The 21,543-nt window shown below is 38.4% G+C and overlaps 1 protein-coding gene across 1 annotated transcript in view; it reads right to left on the reverse strand.

Annotated features, from left to right (window-relative positions):
- The window catches only part of appl2 (adaptor protein, phosphotyrosine interacting with PH domain and leucine zipper 2), a gene marked incomplete at its 5' end in the record, with an annotated part of 54,460 nt that overhangs the window by 5,494 nt on the left and 27,423 nt on the right, over nt 1-21,543 (reverse strand). Inside the window, 13 exon segments of the mRNA NM_001112918.1 lie at nt 663-718; nt 1,386-1,550; nt 2,161-2,249; nt 3,184-3,240; nt 5,240-5,282; nt 5,530-5,718; nt 6,604-6,762; nt 8,684-8,766; nt 9,659-9,805; nt 11,748-11,806; nt 11,901-11,942; nt 14,768-14,855; nt 17,778-17,849. Of these exon segments, the coding sequence (NP_001106389.1) occupies nt 663-718; nt 1,386-1,550; nt 2,161-2,249; nt 3,184-3,240; nt 5,240-5,282; nt 5,530-5,718; nt 6,604-6,762; nt 8,684-8,766; nt 9,659-9,805; nt 11,748-11,806; nt 11,901-11,942; nt 14,768-14,855; nt 17,778-17,849 (1,249 nt within the window).

Consider the following 21,543-nt stretch of genomic DNA (forward strand, 5'->3'; position numbering starts at 1 on the left):
GGCAGAGGTGAAGAAAAAGCACTTAAGGTGTGCCTGTGTGTATTACTACTACAGCCAAGTGAACTGCATTAAAGGATACAAGACTGTTTAGGAAGAGAAAATACCTGGGGATAGAAAGAAGAGATAGCTGTGCAATGGCTAGCCCACATTTATTCCTATATTTCCACCTGTGTAAACCACAGATCTTAAAATTAGAGCCCCTGCTAGTTGATGAATCTGGGTATAAAGCAGTAATGTATACAGGTGCAACAGGCAGGTATAAGAGAAGTCAAGGGTAGAGGTGAACAATTAAGCATACTGTATAACCAACCCACATCTAGAAAGATTTTTTCACTCAGCAGTAAGCTACATCCTGTATAGTATGAAAGAAGCAGTGTGCAGTAGCTCCAGCATATTAACGCTCAATTTAACTGTATTACCAGATAGTTAATACTAACACAATAGATTGAGCAAGCTCAGCTTTGAAATGTCAGGCTGCCAAATAATTTTTAATAATAAAAAGATATCCACATCTACAGATATGGAATTATTTTGATATATATACAGACATTTGTTTTTCTCTTTTTTTAACTGACACTGGCCCTATCAATTGCATTTGTTAGAGCATTGTTAAAATCAAGGAGATTTTAACTGACCCATCTTAGATTTTTGCATGATCTCACCTTCATCAGCAACTGATCCATCTTTATTTTCAGACTCCCCAAAAGGATTGGTGCGTCTAAGGAAAATTAAAAAAATTTTCATGAATCTGAAAGCACTTTTTTGTATTGCTTTCTTCTAAGGTGTAATAGACAAATCAAAGCCTGTCTGAATGGCTTATGTCTTAACCACAAAAGTAGGGTTAATGTAGCTTGGATTAATAATTAAGTTTCAACCAATTAGAGGGGATTTTAACTTTAAAATGAACTTAATGTATGTTGTAGAAAATTATATTGTAAGACAATTTGCAAATGGTTTTATTTGTTAGTGTGTTCTTAATCGACGCTTTCATTAGCAGCACTCAAGTTTGAAATTTAAATGATTACCTAGTTGTCATGGCACATTTACCATAACAACCAGGCAGTGGTTTGCATAATCAACTAAAATGTGTATATGAGGGGCATTGTTAATTAGCAAACATCACAAACTCATATTGCTTCCGCACCAAAACATTTTACCCATTGTACATTATACAAGTTATACAGTTTTTTTGCAGCAGGAAATATCATGCTAGGTGGAAGGTTCAGGAGATCACTAATAAACATTAAACATTTCATAAACTATAAAGAAATAGTATTTCTAAAATAGTGTTTTGAAACATTCACTGCAACCTCAAGGATTTCTTGCAGTGACAGCACCCGGTTTAATACAAAACATCAAACTAGTCTTTGGTAAATCCCCAGTACCTGCTGCCTCTGTTTTGGTCCTGAAATTCCGTGGCAGGTAAAACAATATCAAACTGAATAGGTGTCCCAGGAGCAATCAGCTGCTCTGGCTCACATTCATGCAGTGGTTCCTCTGTGGCACTTCCAGAAGTTGCACTTTGAGGTGCTGTCACTTTTATACTTTCGCTGTTAAAAAATTCAGAGCAAATTTTAAAAATACAAAATACCTATTAAGGCGGTTCTATTAGAGCCTGAAAATTGGCCTTCATCCTTAAAGGAAAACTATAACCTTCAACATTGCAGGTCTCTATTAAAAATATATCATGTAAAACTGGGCCACATAAAAAACACAGCTTCATCTAAATAAGACATTTTCATCAAAATATAGTTTTCTAGCAGCATGTGCCATTGGGTAATCCTAAATAGAAAACTGCCATTTTAAGTAGGGGCTGTCCCCTGGCTTGTACCACTGACAGGGCACACAAACCAGAGGCATTCATACAGGTTATATCAGCCAAGGAGTTTACAGAACTGTCCCCACACTTCTACCTGTACCTGTCAGGTGATCTGTAAGGGAGCACACATACACAGTATATTCCAATTTGATAAGATTCTTAAATACTTTAGGTTGGTTGGTGATCATTCTAGTCTTATAGTTTTCCTTTAATACAGGTAAGGTGCACCGATATTTTATCAAAATAAGACATGAACTGTATATTTCTTTTGATTATCAAAAATGCAGAATTACTTTTACGTGCATGTTTTTCATATTAATATAATATAGGCTTTTGTTTACCCGGGTTGTGCAGTTTCAGTCTTTTTCTCAAAACTGGTGATAGGAGTCACTGCCTGTAGTGCTGTCTGATTTAGCTTGATAGCCACTGCCTGTCAGAGAAAGAGATATTCACATATATCAAAGCCTTACACTGAATACAGTGGTGCCAGAAAGTTTGTAAACCCTATTGGATTTTCAGTATTTCAAATATGACCGAAATGTAAACTAGATGATTAAAACCAATTAAATAAGACAAAACCATAACACTTGTCCATATATTATAATAAAATTATGTAATGTTACATATTTGTGGCAAAAGTATCTGAAGCTTTACCTTTAGTAACTGGTGTGCTCCCCTTGGGCAGCAATAACTGCAGCTAAACCTTTCCAGGAACTGTTGATCAGTCCTGCACATCGGCCTACAGGAATTCTAGCCCATTCCTCCAGAACTCCTTCAACTCTTCCCCTGGAAGTGGGGTATGCAATAGTTGAGCAGTTTTTTTGTTAATAGTGTTGAATAGTGGACAGTGGCCTGGTAAACTCTTTTTAAATAGTTTTGTAACCTTTTCCAGGTTCCAATAAGAGTCAATTATATCTATGTTGGGATCAAGTACAAGGTACTAGTTTATTATCACAGAGAAAAAGGAAATCATTTTTAAATATTTGAATTATTTGATTTAAATGGATTCTGTTGGAGATGGCCTTCCTGTAATTTGGAGCTTTCTGGATAATGGGTTTCCAGATAACGGATTCCATACCTCTATGCTACTTATTACTGTCCTCAATAAATAAATATTTTTTTCATTATTTTTTACTCATTTCACTGGGTTCTTATTAACTAGTTTTAGGAAAATTATTATTTTTTTTTATTTTTTTATTTATGCATTTTTTAATTTAACTTAACAAATGGTTTTAAGAAAATTAGATCATATTTACGTCATATTTATTCTGAAATAATAAAAATTCAAAAGGATTTACACACTACCAAGCACGTGTGAGTTTGTGTGTGTGCATGGGTGGGTGTGTAAATAATAAATATTATACCTCAGGATTATCTGTTAAATATATTTGCCTGGAGATGTTGTTGATAGCAGAAATCCACTGTAAGAAGAAAAAACAAAATGCCACACATGGTCACACTGGTAAACTTTCCAGCACATACTGAATATTACTGAGCTAATGGATATAGGGGCCAATGTGGAGACTCAGCACTGTGTTACATAAGCACAAGTCTGTCCAAGTGCAGTGGCACACAGGGAGATTAGTCGCCCATGATAAATCTTCACTACTGCAGGCGACTAATCTCCCCTACATGCCACCCTACCAGCAAGAATGTAAATCACTGGTGGGATGGCATACGCGTTGCTTCGTTTTTCCAAATTCGGGTGAAGTTTCCTTGAGAGGCAACTTCGGGCAACTTTGGGAAACTGAAGCAACGCATATGCCATCCCACCGGGCATTTACAGTTTTGCTGGTGAACAAACAAAAATTACGGAGCAGTTTCAACATCGCTGAATAAAAACACTATTTATTGTAGTCACTTAAAAACATATGCGAGTGTCAAAAAACTGGGCTATACGCTTGCCGCGTTTCGTGGCTCACGCCACTTTCTCAAAAGCTTTCGAGAAAGTGGCAGCATTGACTCCTATGAGTTCAGAACGGTTAGGACTCCAAAATCTGCTTAATCAGGCTAATATGATAATTTGGCCCTAGAGTCAACAAAACGTATTCAAATGGCGGGCGTAGGCGGCGTCAGTTCAGGGGCTGCATAAACAAGCCCATGCAGTCCCCAATCTGGCGGAAAAATCAAACCTGCCTGATGGAGATGTTGGTCAGGGAGACCTGTCGGTGGTGCCCATACATGGGCAGATAAGCTGCCGAATCAGACTAAAGGACCAATATCACCAACTGAAATTGGCCTGTGTATGGCCACCTTGATAGATGGAAGAATAGAGTACAGTATGTAGCGAAAAAAGACTAAAATTATAAAGAGTTTAAGGGAGGAGAGGAGGAATTAAAGTTTTGAGAGTGGGCCCATGGTCCAGGGTTTTCTGGTGAGCCCCTGCCATCTCAGTCCGACACTGGTAGTCTGGATTTAAATGGTAATGGTGGAAATCTACTCCCTTATGCATAATATTGCAGAAAAAGTTGTGAAACAGGTCTGTCTCCCTCAGAAGATTAAGAGAGAATGCAATATTGTTCCCACATGGATTAATATTAGAGGTCACAGTGCAGAACTGCGATATCTTATACCCATATCAATCCAAGCTGACTCTGCATTATAAGGTTTATTAAGGGCACACTTCCCTTTATAACACACATGTTATCTGTAATTTGTTCCATCTTAAACATCAATATTTTGCAGTGGAATGGAAATAATATGAATATGTGTGCAGACACACGAAATGCGTTGACCACCAATAAAGTTTTTGATTATTGATCCGCTTCATTGGAGTCCGACGAGTGCATGCTGTTTTGCTTTTGGTTTTGGAATGGAAATAATATTCTTACAATTATCTGCAAATGTTATCTGCACACCCCTGGTGCTCCAATACTTGTACTGTTCCACACAGTAAATGAGCCCTATAATGTCAGCGCACATCATTTATAATAATAATTTACAACATTTCATATAGCGATTAATAATTAATAAAGTCCTTAAAGGAGTTACATGACCATATAAAGACTTTCAGGTAAAGTACTTCTACTAAGCCCTTGCCCGCAAAACAAACTGAAAATACAGGTATAGGATCCCTTATCCGGAAACCCGTTATCCAGAAAGTTCCGAATTACGAAAAGGCCATCTCCCATAGACACCATTATAAGCAAATAATTCTAATTTTAAAAAATGATTTCCTTTTTCTCTGTAATAATAAAACAGTACCTTGTACTTGATCCCAACTAAGATATAAATAATTCTTATAGGAGGCATAACAATCCTATTGGGTTTAAATGATGTTTAAATTATTTTTTAGTAGACTTAAGGTATTGAGATCCAAATTAGATCCCTTATCCAAAAAGCCCCAGGTCCCGATCATTCTGGATAATAGTTCCTATACCTGTACATCTTTCTATTAATAGTACAAACTTGCATAATTACCTCTTCATATTCCCTCTTCCCTTCTGCTTGCAGAATAATATTCCTAATAAAATAAAAAAAAATGAACTATTTGATCACTGTCAATAGAAATGTGGCCATCTATAAACAAACAAAGCCAGGCTGAGAGTCTGAGCGGCAAAGTTTTTGTATTATATAAAATAATATTAATTATTATATTATATATTATCATATTTATATGAACTATTGAATTAAATTAAAAGGCCATTAATGCAAAGGAAAGAAATGTTAACTTTTTTGCAGAAAAGTAAATAAAATCCTAAAATTCTTACGATTTGCCAGAAGGAGAAGTGATCTGAAAACAGTATCTCCTGTCTTCACAATCAACCGCCATGACAGAACAGTTGTCCAGGTCCTGAATTAATCCTCCAGCCACTTCCCCTCTGTGCTGACACATGAGGTTCCCACCTTGCGTGAAGAAATACAATCTTTCCCATGATGTGGTTACAAGGCCTGTTTTACTGAATGAGGAAAAAGGCAAACACAATATTTCCCATGTTGTGGTCACGTGGCCTGTTTTACTGCATGATAATCAAGGCAGAAAATATTATAGCTTGATGAGTCTACATGATCCCCTTTAATAAACTTTTGAAAGGGCACCTATATAACCCTAATTCCCAATTTCCTCACCAGAAGTGCAGGCTAATAGAACCAGCACTCAGGTTGGAGGTAACAATTGTCTTTTTTTAAAAAAAAATACCCCTCTACAGTGCAGGGCTGCCTGTTCCAAAGGGAGCTCGCAGTTCGAGCAGCCATGTTGTGGCACTCATATGCGCATAAGGAGTGTGTGGCACAATTCGCTCATTATGTACATGCGTGTAACGTAGGTGGGTCATTTGCATCCACCACTTCTATGTCACGTGTATGTGCATAATAAACGAGAGGGGAGTCTCACTCATTATGAACAGTAAATAACATGGCCACCCACACTGGGAACTCCCTCTCAATGCAGGTGTCCTTGTGCTGCAGGGACTTTTTTTTAAAAACAAAACAAAAAAAACCAAAAAACTATTCTTTCCCCCAACCAGAGTGCAGGCTCTATTAGCCCGCATCTCTGGTTGGGAAAGTCATTTTCGCATGATGGGTTCTCTTTAAGGGTAGCAGAAACTGGCAATAGTCTCAAATTGGGCCAATAACAGGGTCGGACTCGGAGGTGCAGGGCCCACCCAGACTTCCGCCCCAGGGCCCCCACACCCCCTGGGAGTGGCCCCTGCCTCCCGACCCCCTCCCCAGAGGTGCTCCACTGACCACGTCCGACCCTGGACGATAATAACAATATAAAATCATATCTATGTGTTCCATACAAATCTCCATTTAGCACATGCAGAATGTATTAATCTCATTACCTTCTCATGTTCAGATAGCCAGCCTTCTGAATGAGGTTTCTGTTGATATTAGGTGAGGCAACATCATAATCTGGGACATACACAGAATCACTGACTGACAGCAACTCATGTTGGGAAATTCTCATGGATTCTGCTTCTGCATCTAATTCTCCTTGTATCCTGCAAGACAAAAATATTGCTGCTAACTGCCACAGTTTACTCCATTACACACATTGAATGAACATGGCAACACAAAGCAGGCATTTGGCACAAAAAAAGAGAACAGACATCATTCTATAGATATGACATTTATATCAGTTTATGGTTTTTAAAGCCCAGTTTCTTCATATAAAGGTCATGGGACTTTGCGCTGTGCATATTTCACATACATAAAGTAAGTTTCAGACAGCATCTGTCAAATCCAGAGCAGTGCAGCAAGGTTGGTTGTGTCATATCTTTTCAGTGGCTTCCAGTTCACATTGTCTTGCTTGGCAATCACAGCTGATGCCGCACATAAAGCATGTAATGTTTCTTACAAAAATATAATATACTGAAAACAAGAAACACAAGTTAGCCTTAGCTACCTAAGAGATAAGGTACAGGGGATAATTTTGGGGCACTTTGGAACCCAAAATGTAATAGTTTAAGGAGCATCTCCAAACTGGCTCCACTGTCCCAAAACTGCTTGTGCAAGTGATTCAAGTTACTGTCACTTGAAACAACAGTCTGCATTTTTAGGGCAACAACCATCTGACAAACATATTCAGGCATTTGCCGTAGTAGGCCATGGAGAGCTACTGCACAGCATTCCTCAAGATGCTAAAAACTGTAGGTGCCTGAAATTGCCCAGTGGTTCATTGCCTTTACATGTTGAAAAATATCATAAAAAAGAACATAAAGGCAACACGCAGTACACTTAACCTTACACGTGATTATATTAAAATGTAATGCATTTTTTTATCTGCTGGCAAAGCTTGGAAAGAGAAAGCACATCTAAGATTCATCAAACTCATACTGGCTGAGAATCTAAAATATTTTTGGCGCTGTACAGCTACTGCAGAAAGTCAGAGTTACAATAGCCTTTAAGTAATGATTTCACAAAGAATCATTTATTTTGTTAAAGAGCACCCATCACATTAAAATGGTTTCCCCTACCTGAGGTGCAGGTTATCAGAACCCATACTTCGGATGGGGGAAATACATGTAGTTTTTAAAGAAAACCCCTCTCCCAAGGGAGTACCCAGTGCAGGCAGCCATGTTGGGGAAAGAGCATAATAAGCAATTTGGAACACCTCGTCATTATGACCTACATGGCCGTCTGCACTGGTAGTGCCCTCCTGATTGGGGGAGGGCATAATATTATTGAGGGGGGTTTTAAAAAAATTATGTTGGTGTTTAATTGTGATAGGTGCCCTTTAAGCTTTTGCAACAATAAGACCTTTAAATAATTTGGGGGTAAATCTGCATTAGCTATGCATGTTGCTCATGTGTGATTGTGTACTATTCTTCCAGACATATTTGCTACATTTTGTTTGGGATAACAGGGTGATGTTAATGCAACAGATTCCTTTAATTGCAATGCTTTGCTTGGGCCATTCTTGAGTCACTCTTATGTCACCTTGGTCTTGTGTTCAGTGTTCTGCTAATAATAAATTTTGCCCAAACTTAATTAGTACCATGGGGGTTATGTAATAAAAGGCGCCAGGTTTGTCCAGGAGCAGTAATCAATACCAACCAATCAGCAGGTAGCATTTACTGGCCACCTGTTTAAAAGCAAACATCTTATTGGCTGCTATGGGTTACTGCTCCTGAGCAAACTTAATGCCTTTTTTTTTTTTACATATGGGGCATGTGTTTTGATATATACCTACAGATAATTATGGCAGTGGTAGCATCATGCTGTCATTAGCTGGGCATTATGGTAAAATAAAATAAGAATGGATGAAGCATAATGCATGGTAATACTACTCAATGGCTGAAAAACAAAAATGTGAAAGCCCTACAATGGTAGGCCTTAACAAAAGTGCAAAAGTTGGCTCTGACAAAAACTCTGTAACTGATGCACTTCTTGTATGTTTAGCTATGTGCTTCCATACTTTACCGTCGAATCATACTTGACATAGAAGAAATAACTCCATCCATTTTCTTAGAAAATATTTCAGATCCTTTCTTCAAAAAAGAAATCTGTAAAGCAATAAATATTTCATATAATGAAGTGGGTAAAACATTGTTCAACACATAACACAAAGCAGGCAAGGATGCTGTAAATAAATTCATAGTTTCATCATTGCAAACTGCACAATTCATCAACTTTAACAGCTAGTACTCCTTTACAGTTGTCAGGTCTAATTAGGATATGTATCCAATATGGCCACAGTAAGCTATAGTTCATATCATAGAGGACACCAAGCAGTGTATGGAAATTGAAGGCTGGCTTCTAAAGGACTGCAATTTCCCCCAAAAAACAGATGATTACATATGTGGAGAGAATTAAGGTCTATTCTGTTGATACCGAGTGACCAAACCGGGCACCGAGAAAGGCACTGTGCAATTCTGTGTAATTAAAGGCAAATAACAGGTCGACAGGTACATGTTGTCTACTCCTCTTTTATGCTGGATTACAGTGGCAAAGAAAGTACTCTATGTGCCATGAGAACCGACAGCACTTGTCAGAAATATCGACTTTCACTTATAAGTATATCCAATTTTTTCAGTCTTGGGCTTTGTTTCTTTCTTAGTTTAAGTAACAAAGCTCTCTCTAGCTATGTTAGTTAATAAGTCCCGTATCTAAACTCGCTAAACTAGCTAATTTCACTGACCAGTTTTGACTGTGCTCTCTCAATGTCTGCAATGTGTTCTAATTAAAACATACAAATGAAGCTAAGGCAGTGGGAACAAGTCAGGGGCCCACCTCTGTGGCTAAAGGAGCCAGCATAAAACACCAGCATGCATAAAGGGGTATTAGATTATACACTCTTAACGTCTCACATGTGGCAAATGTTATGAAATGATGCACAACCCTACCATAAATACAATGAGTTTGTTGTTGTTGTTAAAAAAATAAAAACATCCCTACCTGGCCTTCAGCATATCCTAATATTGGATCTAGCATTGCTATTCTTTTCCTGTACTGAAGAGCATTTAAGGCACAATAGTATTGTAGGGAGGAGAGGTGCTGCTTTCTTCTTGTGGATGCCACTTCTTTTGCAACTTCAGCTTTTACCTTAAAAAAAAAAAAAAAAAAAAAACTATAATGCTTAAACTCAGATCAATGGGGCTATAACAGATACACAGTATTCATAACTTCAAAGTATGTTTTATTGACCAATTGTGTTTTTTGAAAATAACAATTTTGCCCAGCATTCATCATGAAATAACACAATGGCACGCCTATGCCTGAGAGATTTTTAGTTCTGAAATTATTTCTTGGTATAACTAAACAAGCACTGTACCATTTGTTATCACATCTAGAGAACATTGTTTCATTAGTGTTTACTGATGGCCATGGTCTTCCCACAAATATAAGTACAAATATGCATATCAACATATGGGGCAGTAAAATGTGGGTTTATTGTGGGTTTATTTTGTAAAGGTCTAACTTTGAAGCTCTATCCAACTAATGTGTGCTACAATTCCGAGTGCCCATTGCACATGGTTAGAGCTACAAAATCATACTCTGATTTGATTTGTCCTTTAACAGCAAGCTAATCTTAAATATGCCATGTCCTTGCTAATCAACCATGCATTGTGAATTTTATATTGTATATATACTGCATATTCTCTATCTCTTGGCGCAGGTAAATAACAGAGCAAGTTATGTCAACTGGCAAAAAAGAGGAATAACTGCTGGGGACATTTCTGTCAGAACATCAAAGACATAACATACTGAGAAGAGGATGAATACATGGCAAGAGTATAATAGGCATCATGTGTTTCCTTTGGCAAACATATTCCTCTGTTTCATAAAATCGGTTTCCCAACCAACAACCAGAGGTGTCAGGGGGTGAGGAGGGCTAAAAGAAATCAAAAAGCCATTCCACATGAAATGAATATATGGGTCTGAATCTTACAGCTGTATATGTGCTAGTAAACCAGTGGTACTGGATTCACAGTTAGTCACAGGGACATAATAAAGTAATCTAATATTTTCCCCTTTCCTCTTTTTTTTTTTTTTTAAAAGAGAACGTTATAGGGCATATATATAGTATTAACTATGGAGACAGACATTACAGGTGGTGTTGCCCACAGTAACCACCCAGATCTTTGCTTTTCTTCTAACTCATAGGTGACCATTCAAATTTAATTGCTGATTGGTTGTAATTATTTTTAATAAATACAACCCTATGTTTTCAACATGAGGCACGTGAATACTTTCTGTTATAATAAGGCTTTTACTGCATAAACCACTATGCAACACATTGATTTTTTTTAAAGGAGAAGGAAAGGTTAAAAACTAAGTAAACAGTATGAACAAAGGCTGTACTTGTAAAATGTGGGACGCCCACCACCACCTTCTTTCTTTCTATCTTTCCCTTCTAACCTTTTCTACCTCTATTCATATTTTTCTTGTGTTAATATAAAATCAATAAACAAAATCTTTCAAAAAACTAAGTAAGCTTTATCAGAAAGGTCTATGTAAATACAGTCATAAGCACTCACAGAAACACTGAACTCTTTCAAAAGACACAGGATTTCTTGTCTGTTTGTTTTCCTTTGCCAGAGACACACAAGTTCTCTCTTCTCTCCCCTATCCTGCTACCCCCTCCCTCAAGAATGCTAAGAACCCCCCCCCCCCATAGGAATGTGGATCTGAGCCAATTAGCAGGAAGCTTCCTCATAGTCTTGAGCATATACACCGGTCTTTGCCTCGGTGCAGGAGAGTGGCATTATGGGAACTTTTTATACACAGCTCAGCATTTCTTTTTCCTATGAGGGTTCTGATCATCTGAATGGGAGAAATATGGGGAGAATTAAGGGCACTATTGAGACAACTGAAGGTATGCCTGCAGCTTGAGATTAACTCTTTCTTAGCCTTTCCTTCTCCTTTAAGTCAATCAGAAGCAAGCTCCCATGATAAAACATTTTTAAAAAAAGTTTACACATTCAAAATGATAAAGGCAAAAATTATAGGTACACTGTAGCATAAATAATGATAATAAAAATACCTTTTCATTTTCTCTTTTTTTTGGCAGTCTGCTGTACTTTGCCATTGACAAATCATGCTCTACAAAAAGAGAAATCATTCAATTTACTTACTCACATGAGATACATACTGAAACATTTTTACTGAATAAAATCATTACTTGTAATACACATACCGTTGCTGGCAATTAGAAAAAGATCTTTTAATGTGCTTACTTCTGTAAAACAAATGAACAGAAAAATGAATGATGGTTACGAACATTATTATCGTTATACTGTTTCCTCTGCTAGTCCCCCAACATTTCCAAAAATTAAAAGATACTGATCCTTTCCAAGCCCTACACTATAGAATTCTTTCATGGACCTTTACTCAACTGAATAAATACTGTACTCCCAAGTTCCAATTCTCCTCAGCAAATGTCATCCTTCCATACAGCCTCCTCCTATATATATATATGCTAGGTAAACTCACCTAAAAACTGTGATGGAATGCTTACTTGGATGAATTTCCCAATAAATAACCTTTGAACTAACCGTCTCTCAGACATAAGGGCATATTTATCAATTTTTAGGGACATATTTTACAGCATTAAGTACGGACATAGAGGCAGATTTATTAAAAAAAATTTTTGTTTCCACAAATGTCAGACATTTATCAAAAAATCCAAAGTGAAAAAGAAAGTGAAAGGCACAATTTTTTTTTGACTTGTCACATGATAACCGCAACTTTTTTGAATTGTCAGGGTAGGAAAGGGACATCTGCTGTTGACTTCTAAATTACTTTTTCGGGGTTTGCAACTTTTTTTGGCGCCAAAAATCCTGACCCAATGAAGTCACAGTTTAGTATATGCCCCCCCTGGTGTAAGCTGAAAGTGAGCATTCACCACTTGATTAATCCCATTAAATTAATGGTGAAATTTCACTGTGGCAGACTGTGGCACGCTTTAGTTTCCCTGTTTATAATATACCACATGGGGCTACCTTTCTTTGTAATCAGCATGAGAATCAATAGAAACACGCACTGTTTTCTAAACCCACAACTGAGCAGTATAGCAGATCCGGAACACCCCCAGAAAACCACAAGGTAAGTAAGTACCATGACAGCAATTGAATTATCTCTTAACAACAAATTAAAGGGGACATGCAACTTAAAATTAAAATTTGAGGATAGATCAGCTCTGTCCAAGTAGTGGGTCAGTTAGCTGACAAACTATATATACATGGGCTGGATTATTTCAAAATCATTATGTCATACACAGCAGTTTATGGATCCCATAACTGGCAGTACCCACATTCTGCACGGAGCCTCTTAACAAATTATTTAGGGTATTCTAATATGATCTGCAACAGTTTTTTAAGATTATTTTTGAGACTATGAATTTTCTGCAGATCTGACCCTACTATACAGCCAGCAGTTTAGGAAGATAAATAATAAATGGTATTCAACAATAAGTTATTAAAAAATAATAATTGTATGCACCTCCCTGCAGTGACCCTTACAAATTCTTTCTCTAGTCCCTTTCTTTGCTACAGCACCACCACAAAGCCATAACCCATTTTTCCTTAAAGGGCATATCAACCCCAAAAATACTTTTTGCCAAATAAAAGAAAACATAATTCTAAGGAACTTTTCAATTTGAATTTATTATTCATTATTTATTAAAAATGTTTTGTGCTTTCAAAGTCAATTTTAAATGTAATTGCTATGGAAAGTAGCATTTGCTTAACTCCTGGCTATGACTTTTTAAACAATGTTGCAAAAGCCAGTTTCCTCCAGCAAGACAGGCCTGTCAATCTGCTGGCTTGTGTTGCATTGGAACTGGCAGTTATTTTGCGCTGTCAACCACTGTAACCAGCAGGACTTGATATACTTCTATTTGTGTCTTTTTTGTCATCCATGTCAATTTTTTGTCGCCCGTGCTTTTATACGCGATTGCGCCAGATTTGACGCAACCGCACTCTTTTTGCGCGATCGCGCCCTTTTTCGCAACCACACCCAGACTTTCTACACCAAATTTTCTCAGAAGTTTCGCTAAACAATTCGCCAATGCTGAAATGTGTAAATTCGCTGCGAATACAAGTCTGGCGAAAAAATTCGCTCATCACTAGTTGTAAACTACAGGGCAGGGCTCTTTCCTCTTGTTTCTTTGACACTTATGGGCAGATTTACTAAAACTCTAACTTTTATCAATTTATTTTGTTTTCAAAATTTGAATAAACCCATTTTCATGAATGTCTGACATTTACTAAAAAGTCTGAACTAAAAAAAAGCATGTGCAGGAAAAAGTCACAGAAAAGTTGCGAAACTGCAACTTTTTTGAATAGTTGCACCTCTACTTTTTCAAATTTTCTTACAAAAACCAAATGTCAAAACCCAGAAATCACTAACTGTTCGATGCAAAGAAGGATCTTCCAGGAAAGGGAAGCGACATCTGCCACTGACTTCTACATGACTTCTAGTTATAGTATTTTCGGATTCAGAATTTTAGCAGTATTGCCGAATACAATTTTTTTTTGGCAGCTTTTGGTGCTAAAAAGTCTGAACTGGAAAAAAAATCCAACCGTCAGTAAAAGTCTTTAATGTAACTGTACTCAGTATTTATTTGCATTAATAATTGTAATGATCTCCTCTTTGTTCTCTTTATTTACTGGTCTGCTGGCCATGCTATTTAGAAGAAATGTTCATCTATGTGCTCCTCTGCCTGAAGGGATGAAAGTTGCTTTTGTTTGGCCTTAGGCAGTAGAGAACAGCGCCAAAAATTCTGCCCAGCTGCTGACAGAAGATAGTAGCAAATGGCTCTGAGAGCACATGGGGGAAGCAGGAGAAACAATAGCTTAAACTGTGAAAAATGTTTAATTCACGTAAATTGTTGATAAGCTTATTTATGTGTGGGGAAGACAAAAATGTTTTTTGACTACACATCCCCTTTAACATAAATGTAATTGTACTGCCCATGTTTGGCTTTCATATTGCTCCTGAACTAACTTGAAGTGTTTAATAGGTTTGTGTAGTGAGATGAAAATTACACTGCACTTTACTTACCTGTGAGGTCCTTTTCACGAAATTGGATTAAAGGCAGCACCATGTTGTCAGCTAGATGTTTTGCAAGTTCTGTGTGGAGCACATTCAGCTTTAGAAAGAAACAATTGACAGAAAAAAGATATTATATTTGTGACATGTATAGCAAGGGAGCAAAGGAAAACATACCATGTTATAAATAACAGTTAGTATTTTCATTCCCTTTTTAATTTTTTTAAATATCAATAATTTCAAATTTAAAAATGTCCTCTTCCTGTGTAAATTTTGAATTAAAAAAAAAAAAATCATCAAGATTCACAAGTGTAAAGTTTAGTCCAAATGCCCTGTGTATGCAACAAAGATGCATTTGGTGATGGTAGTGCAGCTCCTTTTTAACCACTAGATGGTGGTTATCTCTATATATGCTAATGTGGAAGGCCCCTACCTAGGCAAGAGTCCAATACTGTACAGGTATGGGACCTGTTATCCAGAATGCTCAGAACCTGGGGTTTTCCAGATAAGGGATCTTTCCATAATTCAGATCTCCATAACTTAAGTCTGCTAAAAATCATTTAAATATTGAATAAACCCAATATAATTGTTTTGCCTCCAATAAGGATTAATTATATCTTAGTTGGGATCAAGTACAAGTTACAGTTTAATTATTACAGAGAAAAAGGAAATCATTTTAAAAAATTAGAATGATTTGCTTATAATGGAGTCTATGGGAGATGGCCTTTCTGCAATTCGGAACTTTCTGAATAATAGGTTTCCGGATAAGGGATCCCATACCTGTACATAAAAATATGCAGTAAGGAGACATTCTCTGCATTAAGTTTTGTATGCACTACTATCGCTCTGTCTATTTACATGTTTTACTTCACTATTCAAATGCCATCTGGAACATCTGCACAGAGAAAGCAAAGCTGTATGATTGAATTTGCAAGATGGCCTTGAAGAATAATCCTAAAGGTATGCACTTCTACAGTCAGAGTGTCCTTATACCCAAGTAATATATTAAGTTACTTGGCTGTAAGAATAGCTAAAGCATAATTCTAAAGAATACATATCCTCTGAATGCTATACAGTATGTGATTTGAATGTAGCTGGCCCCACTCAGTTTTATAAGAGCAAAATGGCAGGCAACATCAATTGATACCAATAAGTTTGTCTCTTATAAGATGAACTCTGAGTAACAAGCAGAGCTAATTCAAATATTGATCCTAGTTAAAATAATTACTGATCTTGGTAATCTTCTAGGAACATGTCCATTTTCTCCTCCACAGGAAGATCTTGATGTGTGTTCTGCTAACAGTAATATCAGTCAGGAAGTAGTGTGTTACGTTGCCCAGCTTGAGTTACAGATGCCTCGGCAGATCAATTCTATCTGGTAGCTGGCACACAAACCAAGCTGAGCATAACACTTAGGGTGAAAATTGCTTCCAACATTGTACTTAAATTGGGTACGTTTTAATAAACAGTATGTGTTAGTGCTTTTCACAAAAAGTATACTTTTTTTCAAGATTTTTTATTCTTCTTATCTGTCTAGACCAGTGCTGTCCAACGGGTGGCCCGCGGGCCCCATGGCCCCCCACCTGTCTGGCTGCTTTGATGGCATACCTTTGTGTAAGATTTAAATGGTATCAATACTGAGATTAACTGCCCCCCTGCATTGCTCACACCTCAGACTCAGGCTGTAATCCCTCTGCATTCTTTAAACATGTAATCCCCTATACTGTTCAAACCTCAGGCTCATTGTTCACCCCTTCACCTCTTCCAGAGGATGGAACACACAGGCAGCTAAGGGCAGAAGGAGTATGGCACATAGGCAGCATAGGGCAGACAGAGTATGGCACACACAGGCAACATAGGATGGGCAGAGTATGGCACACACAGGCAACATAGGGTAGGCAGAGTATGGCCCACACATGCATGGTAGGGCAGGCAGAGTATGGCACACACATGCAGGGTAGGGCAAACAGAATATGGCACACACTGGCAGCATAGGGAAGGCAGAGTACTGCCTGTGTGTGCCATACTCTGCCTGCCCTATGCTGCCTGCGAGAGGTGAATCTGGCAGGGGTTTGTTAGCAGTTGGAAATAGCCATTAAATGGTCCCTAAAGTGTGTAATAATATGCTGGGGGCTGCTGTGCTATCCACAGGGGAGGAGGAGGCATATGGATTTAAGGGCATGTCTTAAAGGAACAGTAACACCAAAAAATGAAAGTGTATAAAAGTAACTAAAATATAATGTACTGCTGCCCTGCACTGATAAAAGTTGTGTTTTTACTTCAGAAAGTCTACTATAATTTATATAAATAAGCTGCTATGTAGCCATGGCGGCAGCCATTCAAAGGAGAAAAGGCACAGGCACATAGCAGATAACGGATAAAACACTATTGTATTCTACAGAATTATCTGTTATCATCTATGTAACCTGTGCCTTTTCTCCTTTTTTCCAGCTTGAATGTCTGCCCCCATGGCTACACAGCAGCTTATTATATACATTATAGTAGTATTACTGTAGCAAACACACCAGTTTTACCAGTGCAGGGCAACAGTGCATTATATTTTTATTACTTTGAAGCTCTTTCATTTTTTGGTGTTACTGTTCCTTTAATTACATAATGGTTGATATCACTGCAGTGAGGACCATGCATTTAGGTTTTTTCTGCGCTGCCACCATTGTGATAACATGGGTGTGGGTTGAAGTGGGCGTGGTTTAAACAGGGGAGTGGTCAAAACTGGCTTCGATTAGCTGCCCTCCTCTATGTATGCTAGAGAATTTCCGTCCCTCGGCACCACAAAAGTTGGACAGCACTGGTCTAGACTGTTCCCGGATTCTCCAACTATAACATGTTATTTATGTTTCTGTGGTATGCTTGTTTAAATACTTCATGAAACATTTTAATCTATAGTACAGAAAAGGAAAGTATGCCAAGCCTTTGGCACTAGGCTGTCTCAATGGAGAATGCTGGTCCCACACAAGTGAGTGTCACATAGAGGAATGTCACTGGGGCAGGGATTACCAACCTCATCTATTGCAGATGCAAAATACTGAAGAGTTGATATGACTTCTTCATCACCTTTACCTAGCGCAAAGTTCTAAAATGAAACATAGTATGGTTACATTATATTTGATTGCACTAGAAAGCACAGTATAATTCCTGTTTTATTGTCTTCTGGAATTAGGAAACTGAAAATAACCAGGAAATACATGTTAGTTCTGCATAAGGAGCACTTAAATGGATTCTGTCATGATTTTTATGATGTACTTTTGACTTCTAAATTATTGCAAATAATTCACATTTAAAATTGTATTCTTAAACCAACAAATGTATTTTTTTAGTTGTAATATCGGTGTGTAGGCAGCCATCTCAGTGCATTGAGTCTGAGCTGTCAGAAGGAGTCAGCGCTACATATTAGAACTGCTTTCAGGTAACCTATTGTTTCTCCTACTCCCATGTAACTGGAGGAGTCCCAAGCCGGACTTGGATTTCTTACTATTGAGTGCTATTCTGATATCTACTGGGAGCTGCTATCTTCCTACCGTCCCATTGTTCTGCTGAACGGCTGCTGGGGGGAAAGGGGGTGATATCACTGCAACTTGCTGCGCAGCAGTAAAGTGTGACTGAAGTTTATCAAAGCACATGGCTGTAGCACCCTGGGAAATGAAAAATATGACTAGCCACATGTAAAAAAATGTAAATTAAATATAAAAAAATGGATTAGATTGCAGGATTCTAATGGAGATTCTGCTGATGCCTTTCTAAAAAATGACAGTATTTCTTTCATGATATTAACAGTTTTGAACTGCCAATACCATACTTTTCACAGCACAAGCAAGTCAAAGCTTTAAGATGTATCTCTGGACACTATTCTGAAAAGTTTTCTCCCTCTCTCAGTTAAACTTAAAATGAGGAGAGGCAAAAAATCTATGCAGCATAGTGCCCTTATATTGGTGACTCTTAACTGCCAGACAGTATAAGTATTAAAACGTAATATATAAAAATAACCTAAGTAAAAAAAAAAAAGTAAACTGCAAAGTTTCTCAACATTTTTACATACTGTATATACTCGAGTATAAGCCGAGTTTTTCAGCACCGCCCAGACCCCCCCCATCGCCGTGCGCGCTCGTACCGCCAAAACCCCTCTGCGCCGTACGCTCCTATGCCATAATCGTTAAGAGACACATCCTATGCTTACCGCTCTACAGCCACAACTGATACAGAGACAGTGACAAAGAGGAGCGTGGGCTCCGGTCCCCAGCAGCTTCAAGCAGCTCCGGTCCCAGCCTACAGTAAACACCCACCACTACTCCGGCGCTAAGCTGCAGCACAAGCAGCGCCAGTCCATTGCGTTGTCCGTGGTGGTGGTTTTGCATATGGGTTGTGCGGGACAAGAGCTTCCCTTTCCTCACCCAATCCTTATTATCATTGGTTCCTTGCAACGGAAAGAGAGCCAGGGACACAAGGCACGTGAAAGCCCCATACTTAATGCCTAATGTCAAAGGGCCAAGCGTTCTGTCCTGCTTCGCTGCGTGCTGATGGTTACCATTATGTGCCCATTGGGGCTGATAGGGCTTCCATCTGTAACTGGGGAATTAGCCTTCTAATTATTTTCTTATTTGCGTACATATACTGACATTGTGTCTATACTAGTACCCCTACCAACATTCTGTACTTTTGCCCCCCTACAGCCATTGAGTTTGCGGTCTCCTGTTATCCCACTAGTTGCTTGGTGACCAAAATGGTTGCTTGGTGGCCAAAACCCCTCGCCTCCGTGCGCTCCTATGCCATAATCCGTAAGAGACCCATCTTATGCTTACCGCTCTACAGGTACAACTGATACGGAGACAGTGACAAAGAGGAGCGTGTGCGCCAGCCCATTGCGTTGTCCGTGGTGGTGGTTGGTTGCTAAGCAACAAACCACAGCAGCCTTCTAGTACTTCATTGGTTATAGAGGGGGAATTGCCGACTGCTGGAATCCTCAGACAGATGAATATTAGGGATTTGAACTGGTTGCATAGAACTCAGGACCAGGACTGAGGAAGAGCTGTCCAAACTGTGCCTTAACTTGAAAGTGGCTGCTCCCAGCCAAAGAGCGACTCGGCCTGCAATGTATTGCACCCCAGTGCTTTGGCACACCAGGCAAACCTGGCTTTTCCATGGCTGCATAAGGCCCCTATGAACCTGCACAAACTGTACCCTGATGCACTCTCACAAATAGAAGTTATTAGACAGTATAGACTGTTAAAAAAAAAACAAAAAACTTAGCAGTAGCTGCTGCATCCCACTGTAAGATTCTGGTAAAATATAGATATATATTCTGGGCTCCTATATTTTATCAAATCAATAATGAAACCTTTCTAGTAGAGGAAACAGCCTAATTAGCTTAGCACCTGGGTGTCTGGTCCAAACAATAGGAGTTTCCTAATTTGGGGAAACAAAGGTACTGCTTTGGGAAAGGTTTGGTCACACCTAAACTCTAATTAACATTATCAAAGAGTCAAGGACACCGGAGCCAGCACTGAATGGATCCCTGGTGATATGCATAATCAGTTAGTTCAGGAAGGACAGATGTTGACTACATGACAATTTGCCTATCCAAAATGGAGGACGGGTAACTTCCTGTAACTGACTGGTATGTGCTAGCATCATTCAAATGGACCAATCAGGAGAGACTTCTAGAAAGTTCTAGAATCCACCCCTCTCTCCTGTATATAGGTTGGCTTCAGTAGGGCATATGGAGACTCAGGGCCAGGAGAGAAGTGACCACCTTACCAGATCAGAGGGAATCCTGACATCACGGACCAGACACTTATCAAACCTAAGGAGAGGTATACTTAGGCTGTATAATCTTCTAGAGTAGAGGTTTCATAGAGTGTGTTTATATGGTGTGGTGTGGGATTATTATTATTTAGGTGGTTGGGTCCCTGTGTTTCATTTGAGTGTATTTAGTTAAGTAAGTATTGTGTATATTTGTCGTATATTGTTTTGTATTACCCTTTTGTGTTATTGTAGTCTATTGTTTATCCATTTTATCTGCTTTATGATTTATGTTTATGTAAATATTTGTTTCCAATTAATATAAAATCATTTTTTACACTTATTGTTCAGTGATCTCTTTGCCACCCTATACTGTAGAACTTTAGTTATATTAATAATCTTACACCACCCTAGGCTTATACTCGAGTCAACAGAGTTTTCCAGTTTTCTTAGGTAAAATTAGGTACCTCGGCTTATATTCGGATCGGCTTATACTCGAGTATATACGGTAATATTTTGGGGCTTGTTTATTTTCTGTTTTAAAGGGCAGGGGAATTGAGCAGATCTTTTATTGATATTTTACTGATCTTTTACTGATATAAAGGTGGGCAATATTAGACGGATCCGATCATTTGGCCCTCGGCCCAAAAATCAGATCAAAATTGAGGCCATGCAGGGCAGGGCTCTGCAACAACGTGCAGATGCGGACTCTGGATCCAATGGCAAAATCAAACCGATACCAATTGATACCTGCCAGATTTTTGGCTGTCACCATACATGTGCCAATGAGCTGCCCGCTCGGTTGGAAAGCCCAGGTTGGCAGCTAATAGTGGCCTGCGTATGGCCTCCTTTGATCACTTTTCACTGACATGAATTAGAAGCACAACTGAATGCTTCTGAACCAGCAATTATGATTATTATTATACTTTAATTATATAGTGCTGACAATGCTTTATAGGGATTATACATTACTGAAATTATACATAAAGTATTCACATCAGTAATTACCACTCAACCCCGTTAAGGCAAGT

The sequence above is a fragment of the Xenopus tropicalis genome, chromosome 3 (assembly GCF_000004195.4).
Source record: "Xenopus tropicalis strain Nigerian chromosome 3, UCB_Xtro_10.0, whole genome shotgun sequence".
Classification (NCBI taxonomy): Eukaryota; Metazoa; Chordata; class Amphibia; order Anura; family Pipidae; genus Xenopus; species Xenopus tropicalis.